The sequence below is a fragment of the Balaenoptera borealis genome (assembly GCF_965194805.1).
Source record: "Balaenoptera borealis genome assembly, chromosome: 6".
In the NCBI taxonomy this organism is placed as follows: domain Eukaryota; kingdom Metazoa; phylum Chordata; class Mammalia; order Artiodactyla; family Balaenopteridae; genus Balaenoptera; species Balaenoptera borealis.
The window spans coordinates 29,843,836-29,867,608 of NC_138863.1; the positions used below are offsets into that span (position 1 = coordinate 29,843,836).

General features: G+C 37.4%; 1 protein-coding gene across 5 annotated transcripts in view; it reads left to right on the forward strand.

The window, feature by feature from the left end:
- The window catches only part of INO80D (INO80 complex subunit D), a 71,107-nt gene that overhangs the window by 21,499 nt on the left and 25,835 nt on the right, over positions 1-23,773 (forward strand). For 2 of the 5 annotated variants that reach the window (XM_082397051.1, XM_082397054.1), the window contains exons 2-4: positions 5,570-5,725; positions 10,858-11,600; positions 18,218-18,326. In XM_082397051.1, coding sequence (XP_082253177.1) covers positions 5,570-5,725; positions 10,858-11,600; positions 18,218-18,326 — 1,008 coding nt within the window. The other 3 variants (XM_082397050.1, XM_082397053.1, XM_082397052.1) reach the window with 3 other exon arrangements.

Below are 23,773 nucleotides of genomic sequence, written 5' to 3' on the forward strand. Positions count from 1 at the left end.
AGAAATACTGAGTTGGAATGGGTAGGTAGTTAACAAAAACGGAAATTTTTCTCATTCATAACATGAGATTAATCACAATAATGCTAAATATACTAATTTTCTTAGTTTGGAGTAAAGAAATGTTATTTAAAGGACGCAGACTATAAATCTTCCAAGAAAATAGACTATATAATGAAATATGTAATAAGATAGAATTGAAAGCTAAAAACAATACAAAAAATGAGGTAATAAAATTAAGATGAAACATTTGTCATGTAAGTAAATACAAAATTATTAATTGGATGAACCCATTTACTAAAAGAAAATGACTCAGATTGGTGCAAAAAAATCAAACCTGTTAAGAGATGCATCTAAAAAAGGGACCAACAAATAATAATTTAGTAAATATTTTAGGCTTTGTGGTACAACTACTAGTTCTACTGTTACAGCGTGAAAGCAGTCATATACAACATGTAAATGAATGAACAGAACAGCCTTCCAATACAACTTTATTTACAAAAACAGGCAATGGGCCAAATTTGTCTTATAAGCCAGTGTTTGCTGACCTGTGATCTAAAACAGTGCCTCAGAAAACCTGAGAGTAAAATGATGGGCAAAGACTTAACCAGCAAGTTCAAATCCAAAATATGGAGTCCAGGTATTAGTGTCAGACAAGGTTGAATTCAAGACAAAAAGCATCAATTGAGTTGCATTTCCTAATGGATAAAGAGTGACAGTCTAGTGGTCATGAATCTCTGTATCAAATAATACAGCTTTAAAATTTGTAAAATAAATACAAGGAGAAACAAATAAGATGATAGTAGGAGATTTTGATTCATCTCTTCCAGCTCTTGGTAGATAGAGAAAGCAAACGAAATAAGTAATATCATAGTGAATGTTAATAGCATGATATATGATACAACTAACAGCATACCCTGGAAACAATGAATACTCTTTCCCAGGAATATCTGTTAGTCCCCAAATAAAAACTCAGTCAAATCCAAAATAGAGATATATGCAGATAATGCTCCTTCTTTTTCTTTTTTCCTTGTGAATTTGTTTTTATTAGGATATAGGGGATGGGTTGAGAAATACTCCGTGGGTTATGCCCCACCAGTGAAGTGTCCATTCTGATCTTCCTGGGATAGCTTTTAGAACTTTTCCTTAGAGCTGCTGTTCTTGCTGCCAGCAGACTCTAAAGGTCCACTGCTGAGTGGCTGCTCCTTGGAAGAGAATTTCCTCTTTTTCTTGGGGGCACTCTCGTTTCTGACTTCAGGGTCACTAACTGGTTCCTCTTTGGGGAACGATTTCTTCCTCTTGGGAAGGCTTCCACTGCTAGCTGTCTCTTCAAGATCACTGCTAACCAGCTTCTCCTTGATTTCTTTTTCTTGGGTTTGGAGAAAGAGATGGGTCTTCCATTCCATTCTCCTGAGGAGCCTACTGGGGCTTTTACTTTTTCTTCATTCGGGGTCTTACACTCCTGGGAGGCAGCCGAGGACAGAACACACTTGCCCAGGGGATGGGTGTGTGCTGCAGTCAGCTCTCTGGGCTCTCAGCAAGGTCTCAACACCTTTGTCCTTCCTCACACTCCTCCTCTACACTGCTGCTGTTTTCTAAAGATGTGAGGGCAGTTGCAGCCAGCTGTTTCTTTTCCTTCTTCAAGTGTTTCTTCTGTTTCTCCAACTTCCTTGTAATCTCAGCAGCTGTTCTCTGCCTGAACCATTGCCTCCTTCATGACATCTATTCTTTTGTGGAATCTCTCCAGTCTCATAAGACAGCCGTTCCTCGACTTACTCGTGAAGCTTCTCCCCAAATACACTTGTGGGCACCTCAGAGAAACAATCAATTCATGAAGCAGTACTGCGTTTGTTTGCTAGGTATCTGGAGATGCAGCCTTTGTTCTTGGCAGCTGCTAGGCCAATGAAGGTGGAGTGGAAAATAAGTCCATATTTTGGGGTGTTACCCCTTGTCTTCTGAGCTCTGGAAACTTGGTTCCTTTGCTGGGCCCAGAGAATCACTCAGATACCAGTATGCTCCTTATTCTTTTTTTGTGTGTGTGGGATCTTAATTCCCTGACCAGGGATTGGACCTGGGCTCCCGGCAGTGGAAACACGGAGTCCTAACCACTGGACCGCCAGGGAATTCCCAATGCTTCTTATTCTTAACTAGAACTAAAACAAAGGGAAGCATAAAACTCTACCATCTGAAAAAATTAAATAACTCTTGGGTCAAAGGAGAAATAAAAAAATAAAATCCAAATCAAATAGAAAGTATTGATAATCAGAATTCTGTGTATTAGTACCTATGGGATATGATTAAAACAGTACTCAGGAAAATTCATAGATGTAAACAAATTACTAAGCAAGAAAAGAATGAAAATAAAAGAATTCAGCCCAAGAAGTTAACAAAATAATAAAATAAAGGGAAAGTAAGCAGAAAGAATGAACAAATATAAAAGCAGAAATTGATGAATTAGAAAATACATGGAGGTGCTGATAAATCCAAGAGGTTTTTGTTTTGTTTTTTGTTTTTTGGGGGAGGATATTGGTAAAAATATTAAACAGATAAACTCCTGTTGAACCCAATCATGAACAAAAGGAGAAAGCACAAATATCACGTATGTGTATGTACATACACAGAATACGAGAATGAGTCACAGGTATTTAGAAAATTAAATGTAAGAGGTCACATTGCTAAATTGTATGCAGATAAATTTGAAAACCTGATCTGCACAAAACACTAGTAGGCCCAGGCAACTTTCTAAGTAACATTATAACTACAATGCTTTTTAACTGTTCAGGAACATAGATTTTTATAAATTGTTTTTTAAAATATTATATTAACACCTAATTCTGCCAAAGCACACAAAAAAACTCTAGACATTCTCAAAATAAAAAAATCAGAAATCCTCAATATTAGCAAATGTAACTCAGCCATACATTAGAAGAATAATGCATGATGACCAAGTTGCTTTCATCCCAGGAGTGTAAGAAGAGTACAGTATCAGGAAATACTAAATACTAAATATTTTTAGTACGTATTTTTATAAGTACAAAAGAGAAAAATGATCATTTCCCTAGAAGCTGGGAAAGAATTCAGTAAAAATTAACCATCAATTCTGAGTTTTTTTGAAAAAAGAAACAACTCTTAATAAAGTAGGAATTTCTTTATACTTCCTTAACATGACACAGAAGTCAGCATTATTGCTGCTATTGACTCAAAGCAGTTCTCATTTAAAGTTAGGAGTACCCGTGGTTGCTATTATTAACATTGTTCCAGTAGTTCTAGCCAATGCAAATAGGAAAAAAAAAAAAAGGTGCATAAACATTGGAAAGAAAGGGGGAATCATCAATCTTGATAGATATGATACCACCTAGATAGAATATGTCAGTAAAAAATGAACGTTAACCCTTCGTATGATTTATAAAATATTCTCATACATATATAGGCTACTTTTTTCATAATGGCAGTTACTTTTTTCAGTCACTTATTTCCAGCCTATTTATTTCCTGAAGTTCATATAGATTTACTTGGACTAATTCATGAAAGATTTATGTTTGCCAGGTGAATGAGCAGGCCAAAGACAGGGTGTAAAAATGAAACTGCATGGGTTTGCTTTGAAATAATTTCCTGTCCTGAACATCCAGACCTTCGGGGCAGCTAAATTTAAATTTTTAGTCCAACTTTTCTTCCTTGCCTCTTGATAAAGTGAAAAGGGAAAGCTGTTATTTTTGTTTTACATTGATGTATGATTAGGTTTACTCAGTAATAAATGTGATTTTTATTAACCAGGCTAATGTTTCAGATTTTTTTTTTTTTCTGCTAAAGTAAGTGTAATGCTTCTCAAAGGTAATACAGATTCTCTACCTTTATCATCAGCAGGTAAAATGTAGTAATAATAAGAACATTTATGAGTAATAACTTCTATTTGTTCAGTGCTTAACTTATACAAGGCATGGTACTTCGCGTGTTGCGTGCTTTGTATCATCGGATCCTTAGAGCAACCTGATAACATAGCTACTAATATTATCCCTATTTTACAGATGAGAAAACTGAGGTTAAATGATTTGTTCAAGGTGAATACTGTAGTTACCTTGGCAGATAATCAGACTTGAGCAGACATATCTTCTGACTCTTCAAGGGTTTATATATCTTGTCATTCACTGGTATAAGGAGTTTCATATTTAGTTTTGGAAATGAGAGAGTGTTTCTTGAGTTTCTCTGCAGCTGGTATCTAAGCTGTTCATCAGCTGTCTGGGTGACTTCTGGAGTGTGGAGAAAGTGGGTTAGACCAGTGGTCCCCAACCTGTTTGGCACCAGGGACCAGTTTCGTGGAAGACAGTTTTTCTGCCGGCCGGCGGGGTGGTGGGGTGATGGTTCAGGTGGTAGTGTGGGCGATGGGGAGCGATGGGGAGTGGCAGATGCAGCTTCGCTCGCTCCCCGGCTGCCCACCTGCTGGGCCGCAGGTTCCGTCACGGGTCCACGGCCTGGGGGTTGGGGATCCCTGGGTTAGACCACAGCAGCCCCCTATGTCCTGATGTGACAGATTAGTTGTTTCAATTTCATTGCAGACTATATGGTGTTATGGTACATAAATGTTACTGCTGGACCTTTTGTGTGTAGAGAGATAGTGACTATCGTGTGATTGCTTCCTTCCATTTTCTTCTTAAACCTCCAAAGACTTATAAGCCATGATTATTATATTACAGCACAGTGTGCTGCAGAGCACTCAACTGAATGGTAGAAATGTGGTGAATAGTCTTTGGACTCAAGAAATTTACAGTCTGGATGGGATAGGTAGGGGGGAATATTAGAGAGAAAATGACTTTTTAAAACAGGAATTTGTTCTTTTTTTGTAGTTTATAGAAACATTTGTTATAAACTGCTAAATATTTTGCCAACATGTCAAAAAATGTAGAAGTTCTGGGGGAAGTTTTGGGTCTATGAGCTCATTCCATTGTCATTTTAAAGAGATCTGGGTTCTGAAAATAGGCATAGCATGCAACCATCAATAGTGAAAAAAATGACTTGCCACCTTATGACCTTAGTTTGGTGGAAGAGCCCTGCTGCTTTGAGTTATTTACAAGACTTAACCAAAGCAGAAATTATTTAGTTCAATTTGGAGTGGCAGGGCAACTGGATATTTTATAATATGTCTTATTATTTGAATTCAATATTGGATGTTGGATTACAATGAAGAATCCATCCTGTTAGGAAGGGCGATATCCTAGTATTCTCCTTCCCAGATGAGCAAGCTTTGCTTATTTCTCTTTGTTAACTAGGCCTTTTGATATTTTTGTAGACAATCTGCTTCATCTTGATTCTGCAGCATTCCAAACTGTGGTATCCTTGGGGTTCTCTTATCATTGCTATGGTGCAGAAGATTTAAAATCAGGTATGGCTGTGGGGCAGAAGTCCCTCAGTGAAATTCTCAACTTAAATCTGCATTATACTCTCTGATTTATCATTTGGGTTTCTTTTTTTGTGGTGGTCTTTTAGCTGATGTTCACAAGGAATAGAGTCACGTGATGTATGAAGGGAAACATATACACTTCTCTGAGGTTGACAATAAGCCCTTGTGCTCATATAGCCCCAAACTGTGCAAGCAGCGGCGACTCAACGGCTACGCTTTCTGTATCAGACACGTTCTGGAGGACAAGACTGCCCCCTTCAAGCAATGTGAATATGTGGCCAAGTATAATAGCCAGCGCTGCACCAACCCCATCCCTAAATCAGAGGACCGCAGGTAAGCGCTGACAGCGGGAAGCAATCTTTGATTATTAATTAGTAGGCTTGGAAGTTGGGTTTTTTTGTTTGTTTGTGTTTTGATATGATGAACTTAAATGTTGAGTTCTGGGGGTAATCTAACTAAGTAAACTTTAGAATGGTTCTAAAGATGAGTGATGGCAATTTTTAAGAAATGGAGTAGTAACTTTGGGGAATTATTTGAAAAGTATGTTTGTTTTCTTCTTTTTTACTTTTTAGGATTATTTAAAAAAAATTTTTTTTTGCTTCAAGTCTTGGCACTGATGTGTTTGGTTTGCAGCCTTAGAAAGTATTTCCTGATTTCTCTACTTAGAATTTCATCAGCCTAAATGAGAGAAATTATAGGAACTACTTAGGTGTTATAATTAATGATAATAATTTTGGAGTTTTTAAATCTTTGTTTGAAAGGTAGCAAATGGTATGTACTTATTGAAAAAGAATTATTCAAAAGAATGATTACTTGAATCATTCAGATTTACTTCCTCTCAAACTTCTTTTGGTTAAAAAGGGTTCCATATAGACTATGTTTACTATAATTTAGAACCTGTATTTTCATAGTTAAGTAGGCTTTTTGACTAGGATTATGAATTTATATTTTTCTGAGTTAAAAGAAATGTGGAGGTGTTTTTAAAGGAGTCTTATGCTGATTATTCATCTTTCATATTCTTAGGAAAATTTATATGATTTCACATGTAATCTCTTTTTTTCATGTCTCTTTTTTCTCAGTTCTCCAGAAGCCATGCTGATCATTGTAGGATATTACAGAGAGATGCATGCTTATTTTCCTAAAAGTTTCAAATACTTGTTATCTTTAGGTAGAAATTTGAACTTTTTACTTCTGTCTTTAAAAAATACATATACAACCTTTATTTTTGTTCCTATATATAAGCGAATGTCACCTACATAAATTGGTTGAAAAGGAATCATGTATTTTATATGTCATGGTGAGCAACTTTTAAACTTTTAGGGTGAAATAAATAATTTGTGTTGATAAATATATCCCACCAAAATGAGTACAGTATAATGTGGTGGTTGGGGAATACTGTCGTAGAATTTCTAATGAGCACTTCAGGCTTCAGATTACAATACCTGAAAGTTAGAAACAGCTGTTTAGTGAGGAAAGGAATAAAATTTTAATCTCAGGTGAGAAAGGTACCAACGTATTTATTAGGCTAAGCATGTCTGTCCATTTGCTTTTAGTTGACTGAAAATAATTTCTTACTGCTGCCCTTTTCTAACTTGAAGAATGGATGGACTTGGATTAACTTTTTTACTTCAAGATCCACTATTATCACATTTCTATAATTTTGTCTTAAATTTAGTTTATCACACACAGTTGCAATTTTTGTCAGCCTTGGATTTTTTTCATTTCAGTTGAAGCAAGTGTTGCCCTTTTCTAACTTGAAGAATGGATGGACTTGGATTAACTTTTTTACTTCAAGATCCATTATAATCACATTTCTATAATTTTGTCTTAAATTTAGTTTATCACACACAGTTGCAATTTTTGTCAGCCTTGGATTTTTTTCATTTCAGTCGAAGCAAGTGTTATCTTAATAGCTAACAGCAAGAAGTAAAGTGAGAGTCACTCTGAATTTCTCCAAAATATTAATTCTCTGAAGCATACGTCTTCACCTTTATATTTGAAGTAATTTTCTTTTTTTAGAAAAAGAAGGGAAAGGACTTTTGTGTTGCTGTGTCAAGAGAAGCTAGGCTTAATAAATGCTAAGTTATATATTTTTTCAGAATTGGTCCAAGATCATATGAACACAAATGCTATGAATACTTTTCTTGTTGTAGGGTTGTTTGAAAACAGATTAAAGTAGACATTAGTAGGAGGTAATATTCTTATTTTACCTCAAGAAACCCAGGTTGAATTCATGTAATAATATGTTTAAACCTGTGTATAAATATAATAGTTATAACTGTACTATATGATACAATGTAGAAAAGATTAATATTCTTTTGAAAATAAGCTTTTATCATTGTTAAGGCAGTTACTCCTTGGACATTTAGGGATTTGACATGGTTTTATGTATAGTTTTAGAAAACAAATTCCCAAGGACTTTTAATTGACAGAATTATCTGGTTGGTAGTCAGCTAGAGGAAGCTTCTTAATAATATCTGGTGTGTAACTTACCTGGTGTGTATTATAAATGCTAACTTATGGGATTCCGTCTTTTGGATAGAATAGTGTTATGTTTGGTAGAACTACTAGTATAATTGAAAAGTCCATTTTCTAATATACAGTGGGAAGCTAAGGCCCATTACTGTAGCCTTGATAGCTTAGAGATAAATGGGTATATTAAGTTGGTTATTTTATATGGTATTTTAAATTTAAGTTTGGTATAATTTTATATATATATTTATTTAATGGTACGTATTTACCAAGAAATTTTCTTGTTTCCTATATTTATTCTTTTCTAAAACAACTTAAGATATAATTCACATACCATACAAGTCGCCCATTTGAAGTGTACAGTTCAGTATTTGTTAGTGTATTTATAGGAGTGTGCAACTATCAACACAGTCTAATTTTACATTTTCATCCCCCCCGAAAGAACCCATTTGCAGTCAGTCCCCTGTATTCTTTTAGACTGGAAATTCATATTTGCATTATTTTAAATGCTGTTCATAACTAAGTAAGCTGTTCTAATTCTAGTTATGAAGAATTTTCCCTTTTAGAAGAGGCAGAGTTTTTAAGGGTTCAGGCTAAATGTTGCGATAGTGTGACAGTGGCTGGAGTGGGAGTTGAGGGTGGGGTTGAAGGAGGACTGTATATGCGGATTCGCCTCTGCTGGGTTAGGTAATGTAGCACCTAGTAGCCTCATTTACCAGTCCAGGCTGCCCATGTAAATGAGCAGAAAAGTTTGATTTCTAAATTTAAAAAACCCACTTCACTTCTCTCCACTAATAGTACTAATCCTTTTGTTAATTTGAAAATGAATAGAAAACAACAAAAACCATTAACTTTTTGTTGGGAAGCTTAGTACAGTTATCCCTGAAACCCTTTTCCTTGTTGGCTGCAGCTTTATGAATCTATTCTGTTTAAGGTGTGTAAGGGACCTAGCTCAAACCTGCTAGGCACACGCGCGTGCACGCGCACACACACAGTGTAACGTCTCTTTACTGTCCAGAAAGCTTTTTTTTAATAGTTCTCTTTAAAATTAAAGAGTGCCTCTGATAGATTTATTTTTAAGACAAACCAACAAAACCATGTGTCCTGATTTTTGGTGAATCTGTGTTTTTAAGAGTCATTAAAACAGTTTTTTGTTGCAGCCCGTTGAGTTTGGGGATTGACATTATTTACTTTATTGCCTTTTTCCCCAAACTGTGTTCTATGGAGATATCATAAATATGCTGCAATAAAATAGGTGCCATTTTAAGTACGTTTGGGAAGCAATGCTATATGGGTAGATTTCTACCCTTGGTGTATAATGCACATTATCATACAAAATGCTTTGAGAGGTTGTTTAGCAGAAACAAATGATGAAATTGTTATCTAATTCTGTTTAAGCCAGAATTTCCCAAATTTATTTAAGCATGGAATACTGCTTTTATGACATACTAGTTAACATACCTTGGAACTGCACGAAGTATACCAGTTCAGGAAATACTGCTTTTCTACTGGTTAGAAGCCTCCACAGGATTTCAGTGAAATTTATTGGAATAACATGCATTCTACTTTCTCATTATGTAGAAGGATTCTGTCTTTTCATAGTATTTTTAAAATAGCATTTATATTACAGAAGTAACCTGCTCATTGTTGAAGACTTATTGAGTCTTCATGAGCTTTGACTTTTATTTTTTCCTATTTTTTTAATTGAAGTATAGTTGATTTACAATGTTGTGTTAATTTCTGCTGTATAGCACAGTGATTCAGTTATACATATATACACATTCTTTTTCATATTCTTTTCCATTGTAGTTTATCACAGGATATTAAATATTGTTTCCTGTGCTACACGAGCTTTGATTTTTAGTTTGTCTCAGCTCTGTCACTTTCCAGATAGGTGGTTTTGGGCAAGTTATTTAATTTGTATAAAATTTAGTTTCCTCATCTGTATAAAGGGCATTATTTTGGTACCTACTGCAGGTAGAAACTAGCTAGAGGAGATAATCCATGTACTTAACACGTGGCTGGCTATTGAGAAACTCATTTAATCGATTATCACTCTAGTTTTATTATTTTATTTTCTCCTTCTCTTCCTTCTCCCTCTTTGTGTGTGTGTGTGTGTGTGTGTGTGTGTGTGTGTGTGTAGAACACACACAGTAGACATTTGACATTCTTTTTTTTTTTTTTTAACTTTTTATTTTATACTGGAGTATAGCCGATTAACAATGTTGTGATAGTTTCAGGTGCACAGCAAAGCGACTCAGCCATACATATACAGGTATCCATTCTCCCCCAGACTCCCCTCCCATCCAGGCTGCCGCATAACACTGAGCAGAGTGCCCTGTGCTATACAGTAGGTCCTTGTTGGTTATCCTTTTTAAACATAGCAGTGTGTACATGTCGATCCCACACTCCCTGACTATCCCTTCCCTCCATCCTTCCCCCCCTCCCCCCATAACCATAAGTTCATTCTCTAAGTCTGTGAGTCGGTTTCTGTTTTGTAAATACGTTCATTTGTATCATTTCTTTGACATTTAACATTCTGAAGTGTTATGTCATAAGATCTTTGTGAATCTCCAATACTTGAATGGCATTGGGACATATATTTTTTTCTCCACAAGAGAATTTTAAGCGATCCTTTAGACTCCTGATGAGCTACTTTGTATGCTATGAATAGAGAATAACAAAGCGGTGTGAGAAGCAATAGCTGGGTGGTTGGTTATCCAGGGCCACTCACTATTTGAATGACTTGCTTCTGTCTGGCAGCCTCTTCACGTGTGCAGTTCATATATTTGCTTTAGCAAAATTGCACAGACTTTGAGGATCGCTTGAGGGTAGTGGAAGTTGTATAAATCACATCCACGAATGCCAAAGAGTTATTATAGTCATGCATTCTGAACATATTAGGATTCACATTTTATGATACGTCGTTTTATAGTCTCCTTTTCTTAATATGTATCATGAACGTTTTCCTGTATATGTGTGTATTTTTAAAGGTACTGCAACAGCCACTTGCAGGTACTTGGCTTTATCCCGAAAAAAGAGAGGAAGAAAAAGAATGATCCTATAGATGAGGTAAAGGTCAGGCACCAGATGGATACCATGGCCTTTAGCCTGACGGTGCCCACGTTGGCCTTGAAGATGCCCAATGGACTGGATGGAATGTCCCTCTCTCCACCGGGGGCAAGGGTCCCGCTCCACTACCTGGAAACTGAGTTGGAAGACCCATTTGCTTTCAACGAGGAAGATGATGACCTAAAGAAAGGGGCAACTGTGAGAAAGAAGTTGCAGAGCAAGTTGGCCCAGAATCGGCAGCGCCAGAGAGAGACAGAGATTTTAAAAGTTCGACAAGAGCACTTTAGTCCCCCTCCTGCACCTTCTCAGCAGCAGCCTCCGCAGCAGCACTCCCACCTGTCACCTTTATCCACTTTAAAACCTCCAGCGCCACCGCAGGGTCTAGTCTGCAAGTCACCTCAACCTCAGAACACCAGCCTACCAATGCAGGGAGTGGCCCCCACTCCACACACTATAGCACAAGACAGGCAGTTGTCTCACAAGAGGCCTCTGCCCCTCCTGCCATCTAGTAGGGCTCCCGTCGTGGACCCGCCCAGGACTGACCGGGTCCTTATGAAAGCCACAGCCTTCTCTCCACACTTCTCTTGTATAAGTCGACTGCAGAGACTGGTGAAACTGTGCACCCAGAAACATCAGCTGGACACTGATCTGTTTCCCCATTTAGGTGAGTTACCGTCTATTTTACCATATCCCATGTGTGTAATGTAACAAAATGTGCCTGTTGCACAAGGCTTTATTTTCATAACCTTCTCATGTGTAATAGGAGTAAAAGAATACTTGGACAGAGTGGTCAGTTAAAGATTCGTATTTAGGTAGACCGCTTAAAGTAAGTATGCTACTGGAGAGGACAGTGATTGGTGAACAGGATACAGAAGAAATAGGAGCTGGGAATTTAGAATTCCAGTTACAGCTTCTAGCAGTAGTAGTAGCAATATTAAAAGCAGTTGTGTTTGGTTTTGTGCCTCTGAGCTCAGTCCCTGTGTGTCTAATGAAGTTCTCCACATGTCTTATCACAGGACTTTGGAATAAGATAGCACTGTAAATATCTGCTGACAGTTTTCTGAAAAAAAAAAAAAAAAAAAAAATTCTTAAAGTAATACCTGTTCACGATTGAAAAGCAAAAAATTACAGATAAAACTTTAATGTAGTCAAATGTCTGTCTTTTCTTTGTTGCTTCTGAGTTTTCTGTCTCACTCAAGAAAATCTCTCTGATAGCAAGTTTATACAGTTATTCTGTATTTTCTATTAATAGTTTGTTTTGTTTTATTTTTGATCATTTAAGCCTTTGATTCACTTGGAATTTATTCTTGAATGTGTTGTGAGTTGTGATTCTAACTTAAGGAAAAATTATTTGCATGACATATGACAGCAATAGAAAAATGGGAAAAGGATGGGAATAGAGGAAGAAGAAATATAAATGGTCAATAAACAAATGAAAGCCTCAATCCTCGTAACAGACGAGGAAACACAAATTAAAGTAACAATGAGTTACCATCATATTGGCAAAAAGTATACCTGTTGTTGATGAGGATATGGGATCTCATACGTTGCTGGTGAGTAATGCAACAATATATACTAATTAAAAGTATACGTAGAGCCAGCAAGCTCACTTCTGGGACTCTATCTATGGATAAAAAAAATATCAGAAAGTAAGGATATGTGTTCCGGGATGTTTACTACAGCATTGCTTACAGTATTGCTTGCAGTATTAAAAATCTGCAAACAACCTTTATAACGTATAGGAAATTCAGAATTGAGTAAATTCTGGTACATATACATTTTATGAAGTATTATGCAGCTATTAAAAAGAATGAATGAAATCTCCATGTTTTATCTGGATGTGCTCATGATACATTAACAAGTAGAAAAATATCAAGAGGTATTGTACTGTCCCATTTTTGTAAAAATAAGCAAAGTGAACAAACAAGGGACACCAGTATATCTATTGATCAATCATATGGATAGATGTTTGCCTCTCTGGTATGAGCATAGTTAAAGTGTGAATGGATGTACACTATCAGTCTGTTAACATTGGCTACCATGGCGGGGGATGGAATTGGACAGGATGTGTTTTGGGGAGATGGGAGTGATATTTCTTCTTCTATAGCTTCATATTATTTCATTTGTTATTAAACCATGTATGACTTTTGGTAATTAAAAAACCTAATAAAACTTAAAGAAAAAATATAGATAAGCAAAAGTAATAAATTAAAACACCCCAAGCCTTATTAATACCTATTTGTTAATATCTTGGCATATTCTTTCAGATATATAAAATTAAGTTCCTGCTATATGTACAGTATTGTAACCTATTTAAAAATGTTTTGTAATGTATTATGACGTTAGTAATTTTTCATACAGTTTGTCACAGCTGAATTCTTTCTTGAATTTAAATCATTTCCAATTTATTGAAGTATAAAGTGTTGTAGCTATATAGCCCTCTCAGTAAAATAATTACCGTCACATTTTTAATTTTTCCTTCAAATAGATTCCTGGAAGCAGAATTGCTGATCCCAAGCTTTTGCACTTTTTAAAAAGGTTTTTGATATGTATTGCCAAATTTTCCTTCAGAATTATTTTGTCAGTTTACTTTTCTTTCAGCAGTGTATGAGAATGACAGTCTCTCTACATCTTTATAGCCCTGGATATTAGATATTATTATTATTATTTTGCCTTTGCAAATTTGATAGAACGTTTGCTTTAATTTGCATACCTTAGATCAGTGTTTCTCAAGTGTTTGGCCTGAGAATCACTTTATTTGCACTCTCAAAAATTATCGAGGACACGGTAGAGATTTTGTATATGTGAGTTATATTTACTGATATTTACTGAATTAGAAGTTAAAACTGAGAAATTAAAAAAAATACTAATTCATTTAAAAATAACAATAAATTTACTGCATGTTAACATGTTCTTTTTATGAAAAATAACTGTTTTCCAAAACAAAAACAAATATAATGGGAAGAGCAGCATTGTTTGACACTGTTTAGCAAATCTTAATATCTGGTGTGCTAGATATGTGCTTCTGCATTCAATGTGTCCTGATATGTGGGTTTTTTTTCTGGTTAGGAGATAAAAATATGGCCTTACACATTTGTAGTTGGAAAAGGGAGGGATATTGTAATAGTTTTTTCCAAATAATTGTAGATATTTGTATTTGGTTCTACACCAAAACTTGACAAGTGGTAGTTTCTTAAAAATTAGTTTCAACGTGGAATCTGAAACCATATCTAGGAATTTTGCATACTGTTACATTAAAATCCATTGATTTTTGAATGAATATGTTACCCATGCGTGATGTTGTAACATCGTATGTTGGTCATTTGGACGATATTGCTCTACTGAGTTACACAGATGTCCCAAATGTTGACACATTTCATTATTCAAAAATTTTAGATTGTATTCATTAATATTAACACCAGTCTTATCGGAGAAGTCCAACTCTTAGGTATTTGTCATACTGTCAGTGATAAATTCAAGTTTTCCCCCAAAACTGAGCTTTCAAGTGAACATTTGAATGTTGTCATTGGCAACAAATACTGTTCATTGTTTTCCTTGGGGTGATGGTTTCACTGTGTTCATTTTAGAAAAAATGACTGCCAGATAGCCAATAGTTTGTCTGTCAGTCACTCTTTCAAATAAAATTGGCGTTGAATGAGGGAAAAGCAGCTAGTTCAGGTCACAACTAAGAGTCCTACAAAGTGCTTTTCCTCAAGACAGCTGCTGTACTTTCTTCGGATGCAGTAGAGGTGCTTTATATATACCTCATATTTCATCACACACAGCATCATAAAGACATATACACAAGAATCAAGATTTAATCAAATAAACAATCTTTAATAAATGAGTGCTTTATCAAGGATGGTCTTAAATTGTTTTTTGTATACTTGTTTTCATTTAATTGCAAGTCATGGTATGGAATATATATTGACAACTAGTACAGTTTTGTGCCCCTGCCTTGATTCACGCTAAGGTGTCAGCAGTTTCACCCACCATGGGTTTTTTGTTGTTGTTTTTTCCGTCAGTGCAAATATCAACACAGTAAAAAAGGCAAATAACATTTTAGTATTGTTTTGAAGATAGTGTTGACCTAAGCATCTCCCTAAAAAGGGTTTCAGGGACCCCTGGGGATCTGTGGGCCATACTTTGAGTAAGAACTGCTCTTTTAGATTAATAATGTAGTTTTGAATATTGGTTCATACTGCTTTTTTTGGACATATGTATTTCCTATTTTATCTTGTCAGTTTTTTCATCCATTTTTATTTAAGCATTTCTCTTTTTTATTGATAGGTGTAAGAGCTTTTTATACATATTTAATGTTTGTTGCAAAACCTCTCCTCACTCCCATTTGTTACTTGCTTTTAGTATCTATTATAAAGATTTTGGAATTTAGAGGTTAAATTTTTTTATGTATTCTCTCTCTCTTTTTAAAGATTTCTTCCTTTTGAATCAGGTTTTTTTTCTCCTCTTGTTTAGGCTCTCTTCATTCCAAGAGTATATAAATATGTTCACCTATATTTTCTTTTAGCCCTTTTATTATTTTAGTCATCTGTTTGGAACTCATTAGGTGTTAGTTTTGAGGCAGAGATCTAACTTTTCTTTCCAAATGTTTGCCTTTTATTCTACCTTTTACCCATATCATCTGCTAAATTTTTTTTTTTTTTTTTTTTTTTTTAATGGCTGTGTTGGGTCTTCGTTTCTGTGCGAAGGCTTTCTCTAGTTATGGCAAGCGGGGGCCACTGTTCATCGCGGTGCGCGGGCCTCTCACTATCGCGGCCTCTCTTGTTGCGGAGCACAGGCTCCAGACGCGCAGGCTCAGTAGTTGTGGCTCACGGGCCCAGTTGCTCCGCGGCATGTGGGATCTTCCCAGACCAGGGCTCGAACCCGTGTCCCCTGCATTGGCAGGCAGATTCTCAACCACTGCGCCACCAGGGAAGCCCATCTGCTAAATTTTTATTTATATTTCTGTTTATTTCTAGATGCTGATAATATTTTAGCTTTTGAAACTATGAAATTTTATGTTGTGTTGAGGGCTGACTTTCAATCATTTTGAACAGAACTAAAACTAATAGAAAAGTTTTGTCTTTTTATTTTTAAAAAATTCAAGCATATGAGGGACCCAAATTTTTAAAACAGTTTATTTTGGAGAAACCAGAAATTACAGTGCACTGTTATAACCAAGTGTACTCTGCATTCATGTCAGCAAAGAATACTTAAAAACGCGGTATTTAATTGGCTTCTACAGTCCTGTTTGGGCTGGTTATCTCAATTAGTTACATTGAAACTAGTGATAATGAAGCCAAGATCAAAGGTTTGCTTTATTGGACAGTTAATTTTACAACAGGAGAAACACTTCCATCTTACTTCTTATGACTTAGATCTTGACTTTTTCAGAGAAAGCATGGGTATCTTAGTAGACAGTATTATGACTTCTACAGAAAATATAAAAGATAACAACTCATGTTCTAATTTTTAAAGGTGCCTTGAGTGTCACTTTGTGTTTGAAAGATCTCACCTTTCAACATCCTGAAGGTGATGATGTGGTCACTTACTTGCTTTTTGTTTTTTTGATTTACTCTTTAACAAACTACTAATTATTTTAGTTAGAGAAAGTAACTTACTTTTTAAGATGACCTGACATTTTGAATAGTCATCTTGGAACTAGATTTGGCGTTTCTTTATGCCAATGGCAATATTTAATTTTAAGCATTTATAATTTGCATTTCAATTAACCTTTTCTTAATTTCCCAATTTGGCACATGTAAACTCATTTGAATTATGGAAGAAATCTGTGAGGTCCTTTTTAACTAACTGTGCCTAATGAAGATGGTCTTTTGATTTTTGAGGGTCTCAAGAAGGAAGACATAGAATACTAGTCATCAAGGTATCTGATTAAAGTTTCATAGTGGTATGAGTTTATTAAGGTTATGTAGTCCACACACTGTTGTATTTTAGGCTATGCAACATCAGTATTTAAGACCTCTTCAAGATACAAAATTAAAAAGACAAAACCTTTGGGACTTCCCTAGCGGTCAGGTGGTTAAGATGCTGTGCTTCCACTGCAGGGGGCAAGGGTTCGATCCCTGGTCGGGGAACTAGGATGGCGCATACTCTGCAGTGTGGCCAAAAAAAAAAAAAGAAAAAAAGGCAAAACCTGTATGTTGGAAGCTAACAATTATCCAGTCATTAAAAATAATAGGGCTTCCCTGGTGGCGCAGTGGTTGAGAATCTGCCTGCCAATGCAGGGGACACGGGTTCGAGCCCTGGTCTGGGAAGATCCCACATGCCGCGGAGCGACTAGGCCCGTGAGCCACAATTGCTGAGCCTGCGCGTCTGGAGCCTGTGCTCCGCAACAAGAGAGGCCGCGATGGTGAGAGGCCCGCGCACCACGATGAAGAGTGGCCCCCACTTGCCGCAACTAGAGAAAGCCCTCGCACAGAAACAAAGACCCAACACAGCCATAAATAAATGAATAAATAAATAAATAAATAAATAAATAAATAAAAATTTAAAAAAAAAATAATAATAGCATTTAACAAAATAAATAAGCATTATTATACTGTATTTCTCTACTTTTCCCTCTAACCTTGTTTTCCAAATGGAACTCAAAATGTGACAGCTCTTGTTTAAAAGAACCGAAAGAAACCCCAAGCGATACTAGAAAGGGAACATTGCCATCCTACCCTTCCCTCTTCCCGCAGGGGGCAAGAGCCTGGGAATGGCCCTGCCTAGTGGATGGTGTCCTTTCCTCCAGAGATGTTGTTGGGAAAAGGGGATGGAGTGTGCCTGCCTTTCACAGTATATTCTAGGCCCCTTCTTTGTTGAGGTATAGCATGAGTCCACTGGCACCTTTTGACTTTTTCTTGCCTGAACATGCATTAGGCTTCTTTTCCTGTCGTCTTGAATATGTTTTATATTTTTCGACATTATTTTAGTGTATAACGTTTTGATACTTAAGAAATTCTACCCCTCTTTTTGACTTGAACTCTCTCTTTGCTTTGTGTTGTTTCTACTTCATTTGTGAAGCATCTGACGAAAGTAGTTCATCCGTGGAATATAGCCTTTTTGTTGTAATGTCATTATTTTAAATGCGAGTGCATGTCATACATTCATTATTAATACCTTTGCCAGAACAGGGCTGAAACTCATCAGGAGGGATTTATTCACACTATGATAGTACTTGCTGTAGGTGTCGGGTTATGTATTTCAGGTAGCTTTTTATCTAAATTTTAAATAAATGTTAATTTTTTCTAACTTGCAACATCCTCTCCTCCGTCCTAGGGTTGGACTGGTCTGAAGAGAGTGGAGAAGAACTGGAGGACTCAGAGCAGGCCTCGCCATACCAGGTTGCCTGGTCCATCCGAGAGACCCTCAGATATGAAAGACACATGTGAGTCTTCCTTTTTCTTTTTATTCTTAAATTTCCACTGTAGTAGATTGATTTTTCCTATATATGCTAATTTCATTTTATTTTTTAAAGATAAATTTATTTACTTATGGCTGCATTGGGTCTTCTTTGCTGCGCGTGGACTTTCTCTAGTTGCGGCGAGTGAGGGCTACTCTTCGTTGCGGTGTGCGGGCTTCTCATTGCGGTGGCTTCTCTTGTTGCAGAGCACGGGCTTCAGTAGTTGTGGCGTGAGGGCTTCAGTAGTTGTGGCTCGTGGGCTCTAGAGCACAGGCTCAGTATTTGTGGCGCACGGGCTTAGTTGCTCTGCGGCATGTGGGATCTTCCCGGACCAGGGCTCGAACCTGTGTCCCCTGCATTGGCAGGCGGACTCTTAACCACTGCGCCACCAGGGAAATCCCTATCCATTCTCTGATATTTCTAATGCGCTGAATATTTCTGTGTTAAAATAGTTTTTTGAAATAATCTCGTTAGAGGTTCTCGATATCTACCTTATCAGAAAGCTGTAGGTTAAAGCCCAGCCCCTTCAGTGGTAAGAAGAAGACTAGTTCTCTTTCAGGGGACTGCCTCAGCGTCATAGGTGTATGCTTGGTGCGGTGTGACGGGACTGAGATACATCCTTGTCTGTGGGGCTAAAAGATGACTCACAGACTCAGCTAATTATTATTTTTGTTTAAGTACTGTGGTTTGAATAAGTGTTCAGCAAGACAGAGGGGAGACTAGCTATCTGCACCCAGGCTGACTCCTAGAATTTCACAGTATCATAGTATGCATATACATTCTAAGGTCCGGTTTCTGAATTTATAGGCTTAAAATGTGATTTGTTAGTACACCCAGAAATGATTAGGCTTAGGGAGCTGATTCACTAGAGACTAATGTATAAGCCAAAATGACAGTTTTTAGTAAGAAGTATCATCATTAAGTGGTACAGATGTTCACTAAGCAAAACTATATGGGAAGCAAATTATAGTCAGACGCTTATTTGGACATGGAATTAGCGCAAGGAGAGTTAGCTGGATTTATTAATGGTCAGTGTCATTAAACTATAACAGCCTGATGCCTCCATTTCCACTCTTGGGCTTTATATCCCGTATAGTTGTCTCCTAGTTAGTATTGGAAAAGGCTATATATTTTCTTTCTCTCTCTGAGATTCCATTTTATATGTCATTTAAAACTGTTTCCTCACCATTAGCATTTCTTGTTTTCAGATAGAAGTACAATTGAGCTTAAGCTTTCTAAGTTATAGATAATATCAACTGTGCTTCCTAAGGTTGATATTCAAATCAGCGTAGCTTGACTTGGGATATTTTGGGTTAATTTTCCAAATGCTATAAATAGGTAACATAAGTAAATGCTTGGCACAATACCTGGTTCATGGGAAATGATAAATGATAGCTAAGAATCCTATTTTAATTCTGAAAATTACCTGAACATTAGTATTGGGAGTATTTGCCCTTGATTAGGAGCGATGTATATTCCATTTCTGCCTTCTAGTGCAATTCTCAGAATATTTCTTTTGCTGTTATAGACTTGTGACCATCATCTTTGTCTTCATCTCTGTAGCATTTTACTTTCTTGGCCAGTTTGGCTAACTTGCTTCTTCTTTGACTTACCGTGATACTCTGCTTTCCTGGCTCTTCTTTTCCTTCAGTATATATTTCTCCTTTTTACAAGCAATTTTCCTTACTTCCTGCCCAGCTGTCCCTTTAATCTTTTCCTCTTCACTCATTTGTTTATTCACTTGTTCAGCATATTCTTGTTGAACTAGTATTATGCTTCAGGCATGGGGCACTACATTCTTTTCCTTGGGTGAAACTGGGATTGCGTTGGTTTACCATCCCTTCTATGCCTGCAACTGCACATCTGCATCTGCCACTGTGCTCTCTCACAGGAGCCTCTGTCCTTTTTTGTTTAGACTACCTATAGAACTACTTTATTCCAGCTTGTTGTTGTGCTTCAGTGTAATAGAGAATGGAGAGCTGTAGAAAATTGGCCCTACCTAGCCTGTCCATTATATCTTCAAGAAGTTTTTGCCATGTGAAATTTCTCAAGGTTTCGCCACTTAAAATTCCTCAGTGAGTTCACTGTGTTTTGGCGGAAAAAAAGGCACAGTGGTGTGATGGTACATTCCCCCCGAAGAACCTTTTCATGAGCTTTCTTCCTAAACCAAAATTATACTTAAATTTGGGGAGAAAGTTTGGCCTTGTTTTGGCAGAGGTTCCTTGGTTACTTAGTTTAGTTGTAGATGCATATGCCAAAGTGGAGCTCTTAGGATTTTACTTAGGTCTCTCAGTAGCAGAAGTAAGTTGGTATCTTAAATGTAGTATTAAGGAACAGTAAGTACTGCCAGTAACTGCTTCCCTTTTCACATTCCTAATGATGTCTTTGATAGAATAAAGTTCTTAATTTCAATGGGTACAGTTTATTAGTTTTTTCCTTTATGGTTAATTTGTGACCTGTTTAAGAAATCGCTGCTTACCCCAGGGTCATGAAGCTATTTTCTTATATTATCTTCTAGAAGCTTTATTGTTTCACTGACGATCTTTCTGGAATTTATTTTTGTATATTTTATATATGATGTGAGTTAGGGCCAAGGATCTTTTCTTTTTTTTTTTCCATATGGCTTCTCTATTTAAGCAACACTGTTTATTGAACACTTATTTTTCATTGCATTAGAAGCCTTGACATATATGTGTATGTCTGTTTGTGCATTTTCTAATCTCTTCCATTGGCCTGTTTGTCCTTGTGCAAATAACTTCAAAGTTTTAATTAAAATAGCTTCAAATAGGGACTTCCCTGGTGGCGCAGTGGTTAAGAATCCGCCTGCCAATGCAGGTGACACGGGTTCGAACCCTGGTCTGCGAAGATCCCACATGCCACGGAGCAACTAAGCCCGTGCACCATAACTACTGAGCCTGCGCTCTAGAGCCCGCGAGCCACAACTACTGAAGCCGGGCGCCTAGAGCCTGTGCTCCGCAACAAGAGAAGCCACAGCAATGAGAAGCCCGTGCACCGCAACAAAGACTAGCCCCCGCTCGCCACAGCTAGAGGAAACCCACGCACAGCAACAAAGACCCAACACAGCCAAAAAATAAATTAATAAATATAAAAAAATAGCTTCAAATAGGTTTTAATCTTTTTGAAGAAAGCTTTTGGTTTCATTGATTTTTTTTTTTTAATTTTTTGTTTTTTATTTCATTGCTTTCTGCTCTTTGTTTCCTTTTGTTTGGCTTTAATTTTTTTGACGTTTTTAAGGTAATAGCTTAAATCAGTTAAATCTGAGATGTTTCTTGTTTTCTTTTTTTTAATTTTAATTTTATTTTTGGCTGCGTTGGGTCTTGGTTGCTGTGCGAGGGTTTTCTCTAGTTGTGGCAAGTGGGGGCTACTCTTCGTTGCAGTGCATGGACTTCTCATTATAGTAGCTTCTCTTGTAGCGGAGCATGGGCTCTGGGCGCATGGGCTTCAGTAGTTGCAGCATGCAGGCTTCAGTAGTTGCAGCACATGGGCTCAGTTTTGGCTCATGGGCTTAGTTGCTCCGTGGCATGTGGGATCTTCCCAGACCAGGGATCGAACCCAGGTCCCCTGCATTGGCAGGCAGATTCTTAACCACTGCATCACCAGGGAAGTCCCTCTTGTTTTCTAACATAGATGCTTGGTGCTATACATTTCCCTCTAAACACTGGTTTTAGCTGCATCCTACAGATTTTTTTTTTAAAATTATTTATTTATTTATGGCTTTGTTGGGTCTTCGTTTCTGTGCTAGGGCTTTCTCTAGCTGCGGCAAGCGGGGGCCACTCTTCATTGCAGTGTGCGGGCCTCTCACTATCGTGGCCTCTCTTGTTGCGGAGCACAGGCTCCAGACGCGCAGGCTCAGTAGTTGTGGCTCACGGGGCTAGTTGCTCCACGGCATGTGGGATCTTCCCAGACCAGGGCTTGAACCCGTGTCCCCTGCATTGGCAGGCAGATTCTCAACCACTGCGCCACCAGGGAAGCCCCATCCTACAGATTTTGATATGACATGTTTTCATTTTTATTCAATTCAAAATATTTTCTAATACACCCCCCCACCTTTTTTCTGTTTTGGCCACGCTGAGTGGCTTGTGGGGTCTTAGTTCCCTGAATAGGGAATGAACCCAGGCCCTTGGCAGTGAGAGAGTGGAGTCCTAACCACTGGACCACCGGAGAATTCCCTTTAGTACCCCTTTTGATGTCTTCTTTGATCTATGGGTTATTTAGAAGTTATATTTAGTTTCCACATATTTGGGGATTTATCAGGAATTGGTTTCTAATTTAATTGTACTGTGTTCAGAGACCACATTTAGATTACAGTGTTCTGTAAATGTCAATTAAGTCAAGTTGGTTGATAGTGTTGTTCAGGTCTTCTTTAATTTTCTTTCTTTTCATCTTTGGTGATTTTCTTTCATTTTGTTCTATCAGTTACTGGAAAGGGATGTTGAAATCTCTATTTGTGGATTTGATTATTTCTCCTTTTAGTTCTCTCACTTTTTTTTTTTTGGAAAATTACATTCTTTATTTTTAAACTATCCCTTAATATTATCACATTTGCTTTGTAGCCAATAAAAACAACATATGTATGCTTGGGTGTGGAAGATGGGGTGAGGCAATGTTGATGGAGAGCAAGACGACCATCAGCCCCTGAATAAGACTCTTGGTATCATTGTTCACAAAGTTTCTTTTGCTGTCTTATTTCTACCATGAGAGACTAAGCAGGATCTTTTTTATTATTCAGTTTATTGAAACTGGGCTTCCCTGGTGGTGCAGTGGTTAAGAATCTGCCTGCCAATGCAGGGGACACGGGTTCAAGCCCTGGTCCGGGAAGATCCCACATGCCGCAGAGCAACTGAGCCGTGCGCCACAACTACTGAGCCTGCACTCTAGAGCCTGTGAGCCACAACTACGGAGCCTGCGTGCCACAACCACGGAGCCTGCGTGCCACAACCACTGAAGCCCACGCACCTAGAGCCCGTGCTCCGCAACAAGAGAAGCCACCTCAATGAGAAGCCTGCACACTGCAACAAAGAGTAGCCTCCGCTCTCCACAACTAGAGAAAGCCCGCGCACAGCAATGAAAACCCAATGCAGCCAAAAATAAATAAATTAAAATAAATAAATTTTAAAAAATTTATTGAAACTAAAAAACAAATAAAACAAAATCCCCCAAAACACAGTTCACCTATTTTTCTTACTCATTACCCCTGTCTCTGGCAACCACCAATTAAGTCTCTGTATCTATGAGCTTGATGGGGGGTTTTGTTTGTTTATTTTGGCTACACTGGGTCTTAGTTGTGGCATGCAGGATCTTAGTTACATCATGCGGGCTTCTTAGTTGCACCATGAAAGCGGGATCTAGTTCCCCAACCAGGGATCGAACCTGCGCCCCCTGCATTGGGAGCGCAGAGTCTTACCCACTGG